The sequence below is a fragment of the Caretta caretta genome, chromosome 6, assembly GCF_965140235.1.
Source record: "Caretta caretta isolate rCarCar2 chromosome 6, rCarCar1.hap1, whole genome shotgun sequence".
Taxonomy (NCBI): Eukaryota; Metazoa; Chordata; order Testudines; family Cheloniidae; genus Caretta; species Caretta caretta.
The window spans coordinates 114,497,846-114,514,211 of NC_134211.1; the positions used below are offsets into that span (position 1 = coordinate 114,497,846).

The window sequence follows — 16,366 nt, forward strand, 5'->3', positions numbered from 1 at the left end:
AATAAATTGTACCACTATGGTCCTATTGGGTGATTAGGCTAATAGAGAAACTTCTCAAGTGTAGTTCAACAGGAAGTGAAAATACTTATGAGATAAACTATGCAATAGTGAAATCAACCATAACTGCACAACGCAACCAAAGACTAAACTAAATAACGTAGTAAAGTTCACATTTATTTATATAGGCCCTATAATAAATTATACCAACATCCCCAAAAATGCACAAGCAGATCTAAAGGGCCCATGAAAATGGCCCGAGAAAGGAGACAGTTCTCCACCTTGTCCACGTACAGAGAATCTACTACTGGCTAAAGTGCTAGACTAAATAGATGTGCCTTGCACAAGATCCGAAAGGACACCAAAGGCAAGGGCTTGCCACTGAGAAAGTCCTACTGTCAGTCCCATGGAGCGCAACGCTGGAGCAGACAAGAAGAAGAGAATCCTAGCTAAGCACCACTCCTGCAGGAGAGGTGGTCTCAGGCACAGCTGGATTTTAGGTCACTTAGGTCTCGGAAGAGAATCAATACACTGAGTTACGTTTGGACACAAGGCATTTCCCAGAGAAGAACTCAAACGTTGATTAAAGTGGGTATCATAATGCAAACTATTAATAACTACGACTTTTAGAGTAGGGGAGGAAGAGAAGAAATGCAATCTCCTCTCCCAGTTGTGCTGTAGCTTATCTCTCCCTCCTGAACGCTGGGACTTACAATCAATGGCCTTTCCTCCTGGTAACCATGATACCTACTAGTATTCATAGAGTGCTAATCACTGTATTATCTAGACATAAAGACATGAGAATGGATTCTGAATTCATTTGTGACCAGTGTAAATCAGGGTAGCTCCACCGAAGTCAATGGAGTTATATTGACACAACACTGGTAGAAGCGAGTGTCCGCTGTAGCCTGTGCCACCATCTGCTACTGTAAATAGTTGGTTATGTCCCTAATCCAAATTCTTAAACATAACAAAGATGCCCATGTTGGTTCCTGGAGACCACATTGGTCCTGGTTTTCTGAGGTAGGTCCTAAGCAGCCACAGCTCTCACTGACTTCATCTGGAGTTGTGGGCACTCAGCACTTCTAAAAATCAGACCCTTCTCTCTACCAGACTCGCACATGGCTGGGCACGTTCAGTACTTCATTTTTGCCAGGGCTGAGTTCTGGCACTTCTAGGCTTGGCAGTCCATAGCTCTGCCACCTCTGGGCTTGCCGTGTCAGTTATGAAAGTAAAAAATGTTGCTCGAGCCCCGGCAGTTACATTACAAATTAAACACTGGATGCGTTCTAATAATACTCAGTGGCTCCAACAGGGAAAAGCTGGCTGACTGCTATCCATACTAGTGAGCATCAGCGATTTTCTAGTTACCTTCGTATATCACCATCCCTAACGTGTTTTCCTGAACTTGTTCCCTTAACAATCTCTTATTCCATTCACAAACTCTCCAGATTACTCCAATCCCTTGTCGCTCTGAGATACGTTCCTTCAAGGAGTAGCAACTAAGGATATTAAGTAGGATAAGCATGCTTTAAAAATGCATGCTGAATGGAATTTCAGCCTACTCCACTAAGCCAAAGGGGGTATGTCTACACAGCAATGTAGCCCAGGCTTGAGCCTGGGCTCACGCCTAACCCTCCTTGCATCCACACACCAATTGTGTTAACCTAGGGCTCGGACCTAAGGTGCCAGGCCCCTCCAGGGCTGGAAGATCCAAGCACGTGTTAAGCTGGGACCCAGGGTCCGAGCGCTATTGCTTTCCGATGTGCATGTGGCCCTGGCTTGATTTGGGAAAACCTGGAGGATCAGGAGCAGAACTCCATTCTTAATTCTGACACTGAATTTGCTGCATTAATTTTATAGCCTTGCGAACTGGAGATAATACAGTCTACACCACAGAAGTGTTGCAAAGCTTAATTAATGTTTACAAAGCCCTTTGAGAACCTTGAATGAAAGACACTATAAAAGAGAAATACATTAACTATTATTATTAGTGTTCATTATGAATGGGAAAGTCAAGTACCCAGCAATCAGATTAGGATCTGCCTACCATGGCGCTACATTGGGTGTTTAGATACCAGGATGAGAGACACCTTTGAAATACCAGTGATCGCTAGATAGATCTTTTCTGGAACATCAACTACATTTGGCTCAACAACCAGCTACTAGCCTGCCAGCTGTTAAGGGCAAGGCCTTGGCCAACACTTTCATTAATAAATGGGTGAAAGTAGATGCACACCCTGGCATGCTCCGACCTGTACATATGCAAGGAATGGGCGTGCTCGCAGAAGCTGGGGTTGCACATAAGCATCTGGCCAACTTCTTATGCACATTGGGTAATGTGCCTGCAAGCAAAAATGCCCACCCATTTTTGCACCCGCGCTTTTGACAATGTGTTGACAAACTGCATTTAACAGGTGCATTTACTGTAAAGCCTGATGCACAGCTACGATGCCCTATAAATAATAATCGGAGTGTAGCTCCTAAATCCGCTGGAGGTTGGAGGGAAAAGCCCTGCCCATTATCACGTCCTAACTCGTGGTTGGAACATGTCTGCTCCTTGCAGAACACACCCAAGCGCGTTGCAGCCAACTTCGCCGTGACTGGGGTCACAGCAGAGCTGAGGCTGCAGGCAGCTTTAATGTTTAAACCAGGCTGTCACCTGACCTAACCTGGCTTGTCTGCTCCGGAGAGGGCGGCTGCAGGCGAGACGGGATCGGGGGTGGTGGAAGGGGTAGGAGCCGCCTCCTGACGTCGAGAACCTGCCCTGCGAGTGCGGGCGGCGCTGCCTTCCCCTGGCAGGAGAGGGAAGGAGCCCGGTCGCAGCTGACAATGTGCAAAGCCAGAGGAGCGGCCAGTCGGGCAGGCAGAGCCGGCTAGAGGCAGGCGCTCAGCCGGTACCTGCCGCCACCCGCACCTGGCGGAGCGGCAGGGGCAGGCGGCCGCGGCGGGCTGGAGCAGGTACCGGGAGGCCGGGCCGGGGAGCGAGGGGGATGGATCGGCAGCCGACAGGAAACAGCTGATCCTCGGTGGCTCTGGCCTGCGGCCTCCGCCACAGCAGCACCTGGCTGGATTGCAATGCACCAGCCGGCCCGGGCCTGCGTGCGGGCTCCTCGGGCGGAGGGGGGAGAAGCGGGGCCGCTGCCCGCTCGGTGCCTTGCCAAGGGGGCAGCTGGGGCTCGGGGCTGTGAGATGCGGTGGGGAGCCGGCCGCCCCCGGGGAGGGGGCGCAGGGGCTCGGGGTAGAGAAATGCGGGGGGGGGGGATCTGGGGTACAGTGTCGAGAGCGGGGCAGGGGCGGAGGCGCAGGGCGCCTGGACCGAGAGAGATCTGCCGGGCTGGGGGCCCCGGGGGAAGGCGGCTGGGCCCCTTTCCAAGCCCTGGTGGCGGCGATTGATCGCTGGGGGGCCCGGGGAACTGTTCGTACGCTCTCCAGTCTAGGGCTGGGGGGGTGGGGGGCAGAGCTCCCCTCCCCCGGCTCGGCTCTGTTCCGTCCTCCACCCCCCCCCCCCCCCATGATGATTTTGGGCAGGGAAACAGACAGTGTGCTTTAAACCATCTTATCCCTGATCCTCCCCCTCCCCTTTCTTCAGCCCGGTCCTCTCGAGACAAAGAGCCCCGGTCTGCCTCCCCCATGACGAATGGGGTCCATCCCCCCGATCCTTGGACCCGCAGGCTGGAGGGTTTGTTGTCGCACCTTGTTTGGTTGGTGTTTTCCCTGGGTGTGGATGGCTGGCAGCAGCTTTCTAATGGTGGCGGATCATGGAGGAATATGCAAGCTAGCCGGTTTATTGGCATCAGTGGCCCACCACACATGCAATCAGCATCTTAAACATCCCCTAGCGGGTTTTGTTCTCAATCTCTGCCCCTCCATTGTGGTGGATTTGATCACGTTAACATCCAGTGTGCGGCTTGGTAAATCCCACCTCCCCACCCCTCTTCCTTTAAAAACAAAAACACTTGTATATTCAATGGGATTAAGTGGCTTTGTTCTGCCTTTTTTTTTTTTTTGGCTTGTATAAATAACCCTCCTCTCCTCCTAGAGATGTCCATAATAAGCATTAGTTTCAGTGGTGTCTGCTGCTAGGGGTGAGAGCTGATTAAAGATACAGCCTCTCTCCACTGAATCTAGCTAAGGGTTGCGGCTTCAATTCCTCCACTGACTTTCTGCATTGTGGGCCAATAGCAGCTTTATGGAGTGTTTATTCCCTTCCTCCTAGCAACAAATGCCGACATGGACACACTGCATGGCATTAGAAGCAAAATGTAGTGTCAAGAGGTGGGCTGAGTGGCTTTATCCCCAAGCGTTTCTGTAGGATTCGCAGCATAACAGTGCAGACCTTTCTGTCTGGGTCCCTGCCCTTCACAAATAGTTTTTGGTACGAATACAAGGCCTCCCGGCTTCTTGCACTTACAGCTTGAATGGCATTGTGCCCACTCACAAGTCGATGAGGCTGTTTTGAATAGGCTAGAGGTGACAGGGGAGTGGATTTACAGTGGCATCCTTTCTGCAGGAGAAGTCCTTCCCTTATGTCGGCTCCTGGGGCACTGGTGCCAGGTGGCTTTCTGTGATTGTTCACATCTAGGTACTTTTATGTTCCCAACAAGGAATACCTAAGAAGGGATGGAAGGAACCAGAGGAACTCGGGGGCACTCACAGATGCTAAAAAAGGAAAATAAAGGAAGCCCAGTAGTATGTGTTAGGGATACTCAGTCGTGTTCTAACCACTGACTGCTTGGTGTTGTATGGGATACAGATGAAGTCAGAATCCGTGCCCCAAGGAGTTAATAATCCTAGACAGACCACATCCAGAACCTCTCTCTGAGCCTCCCAAGGCAAGCACTATCTTGGAACTCATTTCAATGTCCCTTGGGTGGATGATGGCATTTTTTCTGATGCAGGATAGTGTTTGTTAGTCTTATCGCAGTTGCGGGCCCATGTCCCAGGAGTTAATAGTTCCATATCAGCCCAAAAGCCAAGTTAGGCACTTGCCTGAGAAGAGGATGTAAAGCCAAAGGTGCATAGCCCAAATTGCTCAAAAACTAGGGGTATCTTTTCATGTGAACTTAGTGTCATGTGACTTTGTTTACACACAGTAAAAAGGGGATAGTAATACTTGCCTCAGGGCTCATGAAGTTTACTTCATATTTGAAATCTGCTTTGAGATCCTCAAAAGGAAGATTCTGTAATGCAGAGATCATGGGCATGTGTTATGATAAATGGTCTCTTTCCCCTTCTTGCTGATTAGTATTGTTGATCCATCCTGTTTTGTTAGATGGACATCACACACACTCTCACCTATAGCTAGAAACAAAACTTTGAGAAGAGGAAGATGTGGGGGAAATCAAATGGATAGAAAAAAGAAGGGAGTCTAATTAGTGATGCATTCTTATTTTCTTCGGGGATGGGGGGGAGTGGGAAGGTGAAGAGAGAGAGAGAAACGCTCCTCTTCCCCCCAAAACAAATGGTTTTCTTCGCTATCCACTCTTGCCCAGGAACATCAGAAACCTAATGGGAGCGTAAAAGCAGCGAACAGGTTTGCTGGAACAGTTGCCTGCAGAAGTCATGCTCTTCCTTTATGCATTAGCATTGCTGATCTCTGACCATTCCTACCTTAGAGTTAGACTGTGATTTAACAGTGAGCCTGGTATAATGGGAAGTATGTAGCTGCACTGTCCTGGAGCAGACTGGAGAGCAAACTGTGATACACCTCTGATAGCCACAGTCTGTTCCCTGTTTCTTCCCACTTGCTGCGGGGTGGGGTGGGGAAGTAAAGAGCTACTAATATGAACAGTAGCAGGTTGCATCCCCCACCATGTACCAGCTGAGCTCCTGTGGCTGGCTCATTGAGATGGGGGGATGCAAGGCTCTGTCCACTCCCTGCCCTACATGGCCATTCCCCACCCACTTGCTCTTCCCCTCTCCATGTCTTGTGTTCCTCCTGCGATGCGGGTACCCCACAAAGGAGAATAAGAGGGCACATAATGTCTCCTTACTCCCCGAGTTGGTATGGCCAGTTGTTATGAACCAGCTTGACTGTTTGAATATGGAGGTGGAGGAAGCCATGCACTGTGCTCCTTGCCAATCTGGAGGATGCAGCAGGTTGCCAGTGCCCAGAGAATGCCTGGTCCAGAGAGCCTCCCTGCTTAAGAACAAAAACGGCCATACTGGTTCAGACCAATGGTCCATCTAGAGCAGTGGTTCCCAAACTTGTTCTGCCGCTTGTGCAGGGAAAGCCCCTGGCGGGCCGGGCCGGTTTGTTTACCTGCCACGTCCGCAGGTTTGGCCGATCGTGGCTCCCAGTGGCCACGGTTCGCTGCTCCAGGTCAATGGGAGCTGCTGGAAGCGGCGGCCAGTATGTCCCTCAGCCCACGCCGCTTCCCACACCTCCCATTGGCCTGGAGCAATGAACTGCAGCCACTGGGAGCCGCGATTGGCAGAACCTGCGGACATGGCAGGTAAACAAACCGGCCCGGCCCACCAGGGGCTTTCCCTGCACAAGTGGCAGAACAAGTTTGGGAACCTCTGATCTAGACCAGTATCCTGTCTTCTTACAGTGGCCAGTGCCAGGTGCCCAGAGGCAATGAACAGAACAAGTAATCATCCAGTGATCTATCCTCTGTTGCCCATTCCCAGCTTCTGGCAAACAGAGGCTAGGGACACCATTCCTGCCCATCCTGGCTAATAGCCAGTGACTGACCTATCCTCCATTAATTTATCTAGTTCTTTTTTGAACCTTGTTATAGTCTTGGCCTTCACAACATCCTCTAGCAAAGAGTTCCACAGGTTGACTGTGCGTTGTGTGAATAAATACTTCTGCTTCTATACCACCTGTCGGCTTTGTAGCCATTGGATTCCGGTAACCATGTATTTTAATCTGTTTATAAACTCCCACAAAACTTGCTTAATTCATTTAGATTAATTTCAATGCTGTCAGTTAACTTGCTTCTGTTACTGGCCAATAAGTAATAACAAACTAGATATGTGTTGTTTTATTTGTTCAGGATGTTTAAAGGTTAAGTGCCAAACACCAAAATGAGTGTGACTTCATGGTTCCTGGTGAGCAGCACTGGCATTCGCCACCGGCTCCCTCGGGAGATGATATTTGTTGGCAGAGATGACTGTGAACTAATGCTCCAGGTAAATATATTTTCATAAAAAAATTTCTGATCTGGTAAATATCCCTTGAAGATGTAGTAGATGCCTTGACTGTGAAGTTAGGGGTCTAGATGCTGTTGCAGACCTAAATGTTGCTTTTAAATAAATCCCCTAGTTCATAAGAACTTGATTTGAGGCTAAATTTACCATATCCACAGAGGTTTAATGGACTTGTGAAAGTGACAGTGAGCTTTCTCAGATGGTCCGGTGATTAGTCTGAGAGTCAGGGCTTCATTAGCTGTAAGGTAACAGCCTAGAGCAGATTAACGGTGCTACTCCTGAGGGAATTCTGAGCCAAAAAATTAAAAATTCTGTGCCAAAATTTTAAAAGTTCTGTGCACAATATTTTAAAATTCTGCATATTTTATTTGTCAACACAATATAATTATGCCATTTTCAATTAGTTTGATCATTTATTTCAAAATACCCATCAACAAGTATGTCTGTAACAATACAGACAACAAAAAAGAGTCAGAAAATTTGTTTTGACAAATAGATTCCTTACTCCACATATTAGCACATTTATATGGCTCCACAGAGCAGAGGGCAATACTAATATTTCCATGTATGTCAAGCACAGAAGACTTCAAGGGCATGTCTACACAGCAAAGGAAACCCTGTGGCTGGTCTGTGGGCCTGTTTCCTTGCTGTGCAGAATTGCGGCCTCAGACTAGAACCAAAGGTCTAGGACCCTCCCACCCTGAAAGGTCCTAGAGCCTGGGCTCCAGCCCCAGTCCAGCAGTCTACACAGCAATGAATCAGCACCGCAACCCACACACCGCGAGCCCGAGTTGGCTGGCACAAGCTAGCCAGAGGTTTTTCTTTGCTGTGTAGACATATCCTAAAGGGCAGGACATCCTTAGGAGTGAATTTAGGCCTTGATCTGGCCCAGCACTGAAACATGTACAGATAGTTCAGCACCTGACTAACAGCTGGAGCTCAGCACACGGTAGGAGCCACCGGCTGGGACCTCCCCAGTCCTGCCCCTCTCTGGCTCCAGGCGCAACACGATAGTAAGCGAGAGGGACAGAATCCTGTACACACGCTCCGCCGCGCCCACCTGTGCGGTGATTTACGTTTCCCCGCCTGGTCCCAGTGGCCAAACCAAATGGACCCGCATGGGGCATGTGAATCAATTATTCTGCAGGGAAAGAGTAAAATCTGCAGGGGACATTAATTCTGCACTTGTGCAGTGCTGCAGAATTCCCTTAGGAGTAACAATACTGATGCTCATACAGACACTACACAAAAGAAACCTGATTCTGTCCTGTCATGCTGAGTGGTTAGGCTATTTTGTCCTGTAGGTTTTACTGCATATACCATCCATTGATGCTTGTGATTTTGGTTTTTGCTAACTTAACATTTAATTACATTGTTAGTGCTTTCAGAGTAAACATCGAAGCCAGTGACTTAAAGGAAACTCTAATGTTCAGTGCAGAAACTTTAGCTGATGTGGTGTTGTGAACTAGATGGCATCCTTCTGTCCCAAAAAGTTACTGTGTTACTTGTACATAAAAATGATTTTCTCCCACCCCCCTGTGGAATAATCCAGTTTGTTTTCAGTCGTGGCCTTGATGGTCAGATGTTTCAGCTAAACAATGCTACATATTGTTGAACATACAGATGTACAAACTGGAGAAGAACATTAACCAGGAGCCCTTCGCCTTAGGATTTCGTGGAAATTCAGGACCAAAATTCTTGGATTTGGCCTCGCAGAAACATTAATATTTAGATGCAGAGAGATCTTCATTGTGGGGTGGTTGTTTTTTTAGTTACAAATGAACTGGGCTGCAAAGAGGGGAAAGAGCTTTGTCTTGTGCTGTCTAAAGCAGAGTTTCCTGTACACTCAGCCGCAGATCACTGGTTGCAGCATTTAGTGGTGATTGGCAGAAAGCTGGCTGTTGTGCAGTGGGGCTCTCTTCCCGGTTTCCACCTGCTAAATAGTATAGAGACATGTCATAAATGCTTTTCTAATATTGTTTTCCAGTGCACACAATTTTTGTAGCTGCTGCAGGGTCTTTGTGTGATTACGGATAGGAGGGGAGAGATTGGGTTTCCAATCAGAGGGGAGGGGTTAACAAGCAATCCATCTATTAAGATGTGGTCTAGCTATAACAACATTTGAGAAACCTCTACTCAGAAGGAATACTTGATGTTTTGGGGGCATTGATTTGCAATGAATGAAACGGCCAGACTGGATTTTCCAGAGTTTGCCACTCCAGCATTGTATTGTTTCATTTATTGGGGATTCCCTTGATCATGCTTTCTTGGATTGTCTTCTTATATTTCTATGTTTGGAAGTGGGAAGTAAGACGTGCAGAGGTAAAAAATGTCCTAATATTTTCTGTAGGGCTGTATCTGACTGTTCAAACAACCTGATTGTTCCAAAGGGCTTGAGTCTTTAAGTGACCAACTTGAGGCCTTTTAAAGGAACCTGATTTCATAGGGTGGGTGCTTGGCACTTTCTGAAAATCAGATGGCTCTAGTTGGGCACTCAAAAATGGAGACCCCAAATCAATAGTCACTCTTAAAAATCTTGGTCGCTGTTTCTTTCAGTGTTAGCCCATTACAAAGCTAGCAGACTGGACCCTCCCCATTCCTCTGGTGCAGTATTTCCATCTGAGGAACTGCTCTGTGAGGCTGAGCACTGATTCAGCGCCGTGCTGCTCCTGGACTAACAGACTCATGCCATCAGCAGCAAAGCCTAGCAGCAGGGATCCTTTTAGATTCCAATCTGGTTCTTTTTGGTGGGTCACAGGTCGGGGGAAATGAAGTATGCGCCAGTAGAAGTTGTGAGGAGGATGTGATTGTGGTTGGGAGTCTGGGTGAGAGAGTGAAGGGAGGCGGGTTTAACTGCTCACCCAGACTGAAAGCTGTGGATTGCTTCTTAAGGCCAGTTGGTTGATGTTCATGTGACACATCAAACGTGACCCTTTCTGAGTGCATTTCTTTGCTGTCCTCAGTAATAAGTCTTACTCTTGCTCAGGGGTGCCCAACCTATGGCCCGCAGGATACATACCTAGCCCACCAGAGCATTTCATGAGGCGGCAGGGCTCGGGCTGTCAGCCCCAGGCAGAGAATGTGTTTGGTCCACACAAGGCTGTGCTTAGGTGTGTGTGGCCCTCCTGTATAATAAGGTTGGGCGCCACTGCTTCAGATGATACTTAACTTCTCATTTTGAGCAGCGTAGTGGATTATTGTACTAGCTATTCACTTCTAGAGATGTTCTTCAGAGCTATTTTAGGTTCCAGATGAAATGAGTTTACAGTAATCTGAGGCAGATTATAGAATTTTCACGTCACATATGTGTTTGCAAAGTTGCATGTGAGTAGATGGAGGTTGGGGTCTAAAAATAGACCTCTTGCTACAACAACTTTGTCACAAAACCACTGTGCAGACTGGCATGACAGTTTGTCTTTGGAGGGGCATAAGAAGTGGGAACGTTGCACGCTGCATTGCATAGAGGTGTATTGGCAAAGCTCTTGTGTGGGGACCGTACTACTAGTTTACTGGAACCAGTACATTTGTTTGTAACTTCTGGGTCAGCGTGCTTATTGAAAAGTTATTTTGTTTGTAAGTGTGTTTTCGGGGATTGAGCCATTAGCAATAAATTATTCCTAGTACACATACAACAGACCTGTTATTGTCAGGGGAATGGAATGTAAAACCTAATAGGTCTCTACCATTATGATTATTTAGTAGTTGTACTGTGGTAATAACAAAGTGCCTGATCAGGGCCTCATGTGATGCAAAAGACAGTCCCTGCCCCAGAGAGCACACTATCTGTTGTTCTGCTGCTCTAGGAATTATTTTGTGGGGTGAGGAGGGAATAGATTCTTATTTTTAAATTTCTTGAGTTGAGCTGCTTCCAGGTAACAATAGATTCCTAAACAATTAAAATGCTTTACTGTGTCATTACAAAATTATAAAGGGATGCTGTATGCTTTATTTTGACCCGGGTTTGCTTATTTCATCCAAAGGACTGGATCTACTGTTGAAGAAGATTGTAGCCTTAAAGCTTGAAACTAAATTGGTTTGCTAGGCAGGAACTTAATCTTTCTGGAACTCTTCTACACCTACTTAGAGGATTAGAAATATTTAGAATACTTCTGCCGTGTTGTCAGGCTTTTTAGTGCAAGTATTTCCACTTTTTAGGCATGTTTTGGTTCTGAACATTAGTAAAAGGGAAAAACTGGGTATAACTTGTATTTTGAAGTGCAGCCTGGATTAGTATAAATAGTTAGGGGCTCAGTTCTGTTATTCTCAGGTTGAGTTGTACTTTGCTCTTCAAGCAGTCCTCTTGATTCCAATGAGATTATCCAAGGAGTAAGGTATTATTCAACAGGAGTAAAGGTTTCAAGATCCACCTCTTAATAACATAGTAAAGAATGCCAATTTTGCATGACCTTTGGGGGGGAAAAAATCAATTTTAAAAAATATTTCCCATTAAGATGTTTTGGTCAAAACCATTTTTTCCCCCCGGGGAACTTAGGGGGAAAACAATAACAACTTTTTTCAAACTTTCCTGAAAAATATAATTGGCATTTTTAATCAACTCTGACCTTCTTTTAATCTTTTTTGTATTTGGGGTTTGAACAAAAATGAAGAGAATTATGTTTTCATAAACTGAAAATTCTTACTGAAAACTAACCACTAAAAAAACAAGACTGGCACTCTGAGCAGTGAGCAGGGAAGAGGAAGCTGGAATTGGTTGGGCACCAAGGGGTCGGGGATTAAGAACCAATGTGATGCGGGGAGGGGGAGGAGAGAGGCTCTGATAAGGCCCTGGGATGCAGGGGAGAACTGGAACTGGCCAGGCAAAGAGACTGGGAGAAGGAGCCAGGAAGGGGGGAGACTGGGCCAGAACCTGGGAGGGTGTGGGTGGCAGATTGAGATTGGATGAGGAGCCCAAAGAGGGGTACATTAGGAGTGGGCACCGGGGTGTGTGGGGAGGGTTAGGGAAGAGTCAAATCGCATGAGGGGCTGTGAATGGGAACTGAGGCTGGTTGGGGAAGGAAACGGGGACTGGGTGTGGAATGGTAAATACTCTGATAAATCAGGTCCGAGGTGTCTAAAACTGGGCACCCAAAATTAGTGGAAACTTTTGACCTAAATCATTTTGTGCCTCAGCTCCCCATCTGTAAAATGGGGATACTACCCTTGCAGGGGTGTTGGGAAGATAAATTCATTAATGTTTATGAAACACTGAGCTACTAACTCACAGAACTCTTCATGGGAAGAAAATCTAAGGGATAAAGGAGTTCAGGAGAGCTGGCAGTTTTTAAAGGCACAACAGCAAACTATCCCCATATGAAGAAAAGATAGGAAGAATAGTAAGAGGCCATTATGGCTCCATCATGAGCTCTTCAATGACCTGAAAATCAAAAAGTGGAAATATGGACAACTTGCTTGTGTTGTTCTTTTGTACTCATGTTTTGCATGTAGACACAAATTCAGAACTTCTAACACCATGCATTACACCTAGCAAGGGGCATAAAATGCAGTAAGAAGGGGTCCTATAAATATATTAGGAGCAAGATGAGGGAAAGTTTAGGCCCTCTACATAATGGGGAAGGAGAGCTAATAACGGATGACATCAATAAGGCTGAGTTGTTTAATGCCTATTTTGCTTTAGTCTTCACTAAAAATATTAACCAGGGGGAAGGAACACAAGCCAGAATAGGGAAGAACAGGTGAAAGATTATTTAGGTAAGTTAGAAGGATTCAAGTCAGCAGGGCCTGATGAAATTATCCTAGGGTACTTGAGGATAGACCCCTGCAAATCCGTGGATATTCGCAGACCATTTTTGCAGATTGCAGATCAGATGCTGATACAGATTTTATATTGAGAGCCCTGCAAATCTGTGGAGATCTGCTTTATATCCGTGGACCATTTGTGCGGTTCATGGATCAGATGCGGATACAAATGTTGTATCCATGCAAGGCTCTACTTAAGGAACTAGCTGAAGCAATCTCAGAACCCTTAGCAGTTATCTTTGAGAACTCATGGAGGGTGGGTGAGGTCCCAGAGGAATGGAGAAGGGCAAACATAGTACCTGCCTTTAGGGAGGAAACAAAGGGAGGAAGTTTAGGGAGGAAACAAAGAGGACCTGGGGAATTATAGACGAGGCAGTCAGCCTAACGTCAATACCTTGAAAGATACTGAAACAAATTATTAGGCATTCAATTCGTAAGCACCTAGAAAATAGTAGGGTAAAGAGTAATAGCCAGTATGGATTTGTCAAGAACAAATCATGCCAAACCAACTTAATTTCCTTCTTTGAAAGGGTTACTGGCCTAGTGGATAGGGGGAAGCAGTGGATGTTGATTTTAGGAAGGCTTTTGACACAGTCCCACATGACATTCTCATAAGCAAACTAGGGAAATGTGTTCTAGATTAAATTACTATGAGATGGGTTTACAACTGTTTGAAAGACTATCAATGAGTAGTTGTCAATGGTTCGCTGTCAAGTTGGGGGGGAAGTATCTAATGAGGTCCTGTAGGGATCCGTTCCAGACCATGTGCTATTCAGTATTTTCATTAATGACTTTGATAATGGAGTGGAGAGTATGCTTCTAAAATTTGCTGATGTCACCAAGCTGGGAGAGGTTGCAAGCACTTTGGGGGATGGGTTAGAATTTAAAGTGACCTTGACAAATTGGAAAATTAGGCTGAAATCAACAAGATGAAATTCAATAAAGACAAGTACAAAGTACTTCACTTAGGAATTAAAAATCAAATGCACGGCTACAAAATGGGGAATAACTGGTAGGCAGAGTACTGCAGAAAAGGATCTGGGGTTATAGTGGACCACAAATTGAATATGAGCCAACAATGTGCTGCAGTTGCAAAAAAAGGCTAATATTGTGGGATGTATTAACAAAAGTGTCGTATGAAAGTTACGGGAGGTAATTGTCCCACTCTACTCAGCTGGAGTACTGTGTCCAGTTTTGGGTGCCACATTTTAGGAAAAAGGTGAGGAATTGGAGAGCGACCAGAGGAGAGCAACACAATATTATAAAATGTTTAGAAAACCTGACCTATGAGAAAGAGTTAAAAATAACTGGGCATGTTTAGTCTTGAGAAAAGAAAACTGCAGGGGGGTGGGTGGGAACCAGATAAGTCTTCAGATATGTTAAGGGCTGTTATGAAGAGGACTACGATCAATTGTTCTCCATGTCCACTGAAGGTAGCACAAGAAGTAAATGGTTTTATCTGTAGCAAGGGAGGTTTAGGTTTAGCCCCGTCTACACTACAAAATTAAGTTGACCAAAGTTATGTCAACGTACATGTCCACATTATGTCCCCTCTGTTGCTGGTGCATGTCCTCACTAGGAGCGCTTCCATCGACTTAACTGTATGGGGCATTGTTGGACACTGACAGCTGGAGCCCATCCCCACAGGACTATGGGGCTATGGCTGTTGGCCCTGGGTCGGGGGGCGCTCTGGCTTTCAGCTGCATGCGGGGCTGACAGCCAACAGGCGATGTAAATAATGCAGTGTCTCCACAGCCACTACATCGACCTATGTGCCATGCCTCTCGCAGAGATGGAGTTATTAGGTCGGTGTAGTGGGCAGCTTACATCGATGGGAGCAACATTGTAGTGTAGACACTGACCGAGTTAGACCAGGCCTAAGATATTAGGAAAATCTTTCTAACTATAGGGATAATTAAGCACTGGACAGTGGCATAGCTACAGTGGTGCAAGTGGTACAGTTGTACCAGGGCCCATGAGGTTATGGGTTCAATCATCAATGAAGCTGAACTGGACCACCATGGAAGAGTGAGGCTCACTGGCCCCACAGGGCACTGGGCGAGGCTGGAATGGGAGGTCCCTCTGGCTGGGGTAACCCTGGGCATGAGCAACTGACAAGGACACGTGCAGAAGGCCTGGGGGCGGGGGTCAAAGTGCTTGGGGATGTGCAGGGACAAGGGTTGCCTGAAGATGGGAGATGTGGCCCCTAGAGAGAGCACGCAAGGTAAAAGACACTTTGTATGGGTGGGGACTAGGAAGGGTTTGGGGAGGGGGACTGTAGGATTGGAAGATGGGAACTGGGGGGCTAGATCCGAGCTGGGGAGACAGGAGATAGGGAGATGGAGCAGAACTGGGTGGAGCTGGGGTGCTAGATTACAGCTATTTAGGATGGGGGAAGAGAGTTGGAGTGCAACTTGGTGGGTCTGGATCACAGCTGGGGAGCTGCAGGGTGTGGCAGACTGGGGTTGGAGCCGAGCTGGAGGGGACTGAGTGGGGAAGCTGAGGGAGGGCTTGTGGGGGCCTGAAATGGGGCTGGGAGGGGGATCAGGAAAGTTGGAGGGGTAGAAAGGGGAACTAAAAGGGCCTGGAGGGGTGATTGGATTGGGGTTGGGAGAGCTGGGGGTCTGTAGGGAGGCTGTGAGGGAGATGGAGGGAACCTAGGCAGGAGCTGTGGGACGGGAGAGCTGGACTGGGGCTATGGGGAGCTAGGCAGGAGCAAGTGGATGGGTGGGGGGCTGTATTGGGGTGGATTTCAGAATTGGGAAGGGGGCCTCTAATTTATTCTTGCACAGGGGCCTTCTGGGGCCTTGCTAGGCCATTGGCTCTGAAATAGGTTACCAAGGGAGGTTATGGAATCCCCGTCATTAGAGGTTTTTAAGAACAGGTTAGTCAGACGCCTCTCAGGGATGGTCCAAATTTACTTGGTCCTGCCTGAGTGCAGGGGACTGGGCTTGATAACCTCTTGAGGTCCCTTCTTGTCCTATATTTCTATGATTCTGTAGGGATGAGCACCACAGAAAAGCCTATGAAGAAATTAATAACTTTGTCTTCAGAGCAGGGGTTGAACAATGTGCAGTAAATAAGGAACTGCATATAGAATAATGAAAAGAAAACAAAATATTGAACAGCTGCTCATTAAGTGAGCACTGTCTACCCAGTGCACTGAATGAGAGAGCATTTTTCCCACCAGATCCCGACGTGGTTATGTAATTAAATACGGTCTCATAACGCATAGGTCCAATGTGTCTGAATTAAGATTGCATAGGCAACATTACTTCTGATGTTTCCTAACTTCTGAGTGTTTGAATTTGCAACTTTAATAGTGTTCTTGTTTTTTCGGCCTCATATGTATAGCGTATACTAAACATACAGAGCTATGGCTTCGAGGAAATTGACATGAACTTCTTAATCTACTTGGCTACATTTTCACTCTCGCCACTGCTCTTTGGGTGAA

General features: G+C 46.8%; 1 protein-coding gene across 2 annotated transcripts in view; it reads left to right on the forward strand.

Moving 5' to 3' along the window:
- The first annotated feature begins 2,576 nt into the window (after window positions 1-2,576).
- CEP170B (centrosomal protein 170B) overlaps window positions 2,577-16,366 on the forward strand; it is a 99,640-nt gene continuing 85,850 nt past the window's right edge. The window contains exons 1-2 of one of the 2 annotated variants that reach the window (XM_048853591.2): window positions 2,577-2,958; window positions 7,002-7,137. In XM_048853591.2, the coding sequence (XP_048709548.2) occupies window positions 7,033-7,137 (105 nt within the window). In that variant the 5' untranslated portion in view covers window positions 2,577-2,958; window positions 7,002-7,032. The remainder of the gene's footprint in view (window positions 2,959-7,001; window positions 7,138-16,366) is intronic. The other variant, XM_048853592.2, reaches the window with a different exon arrangement.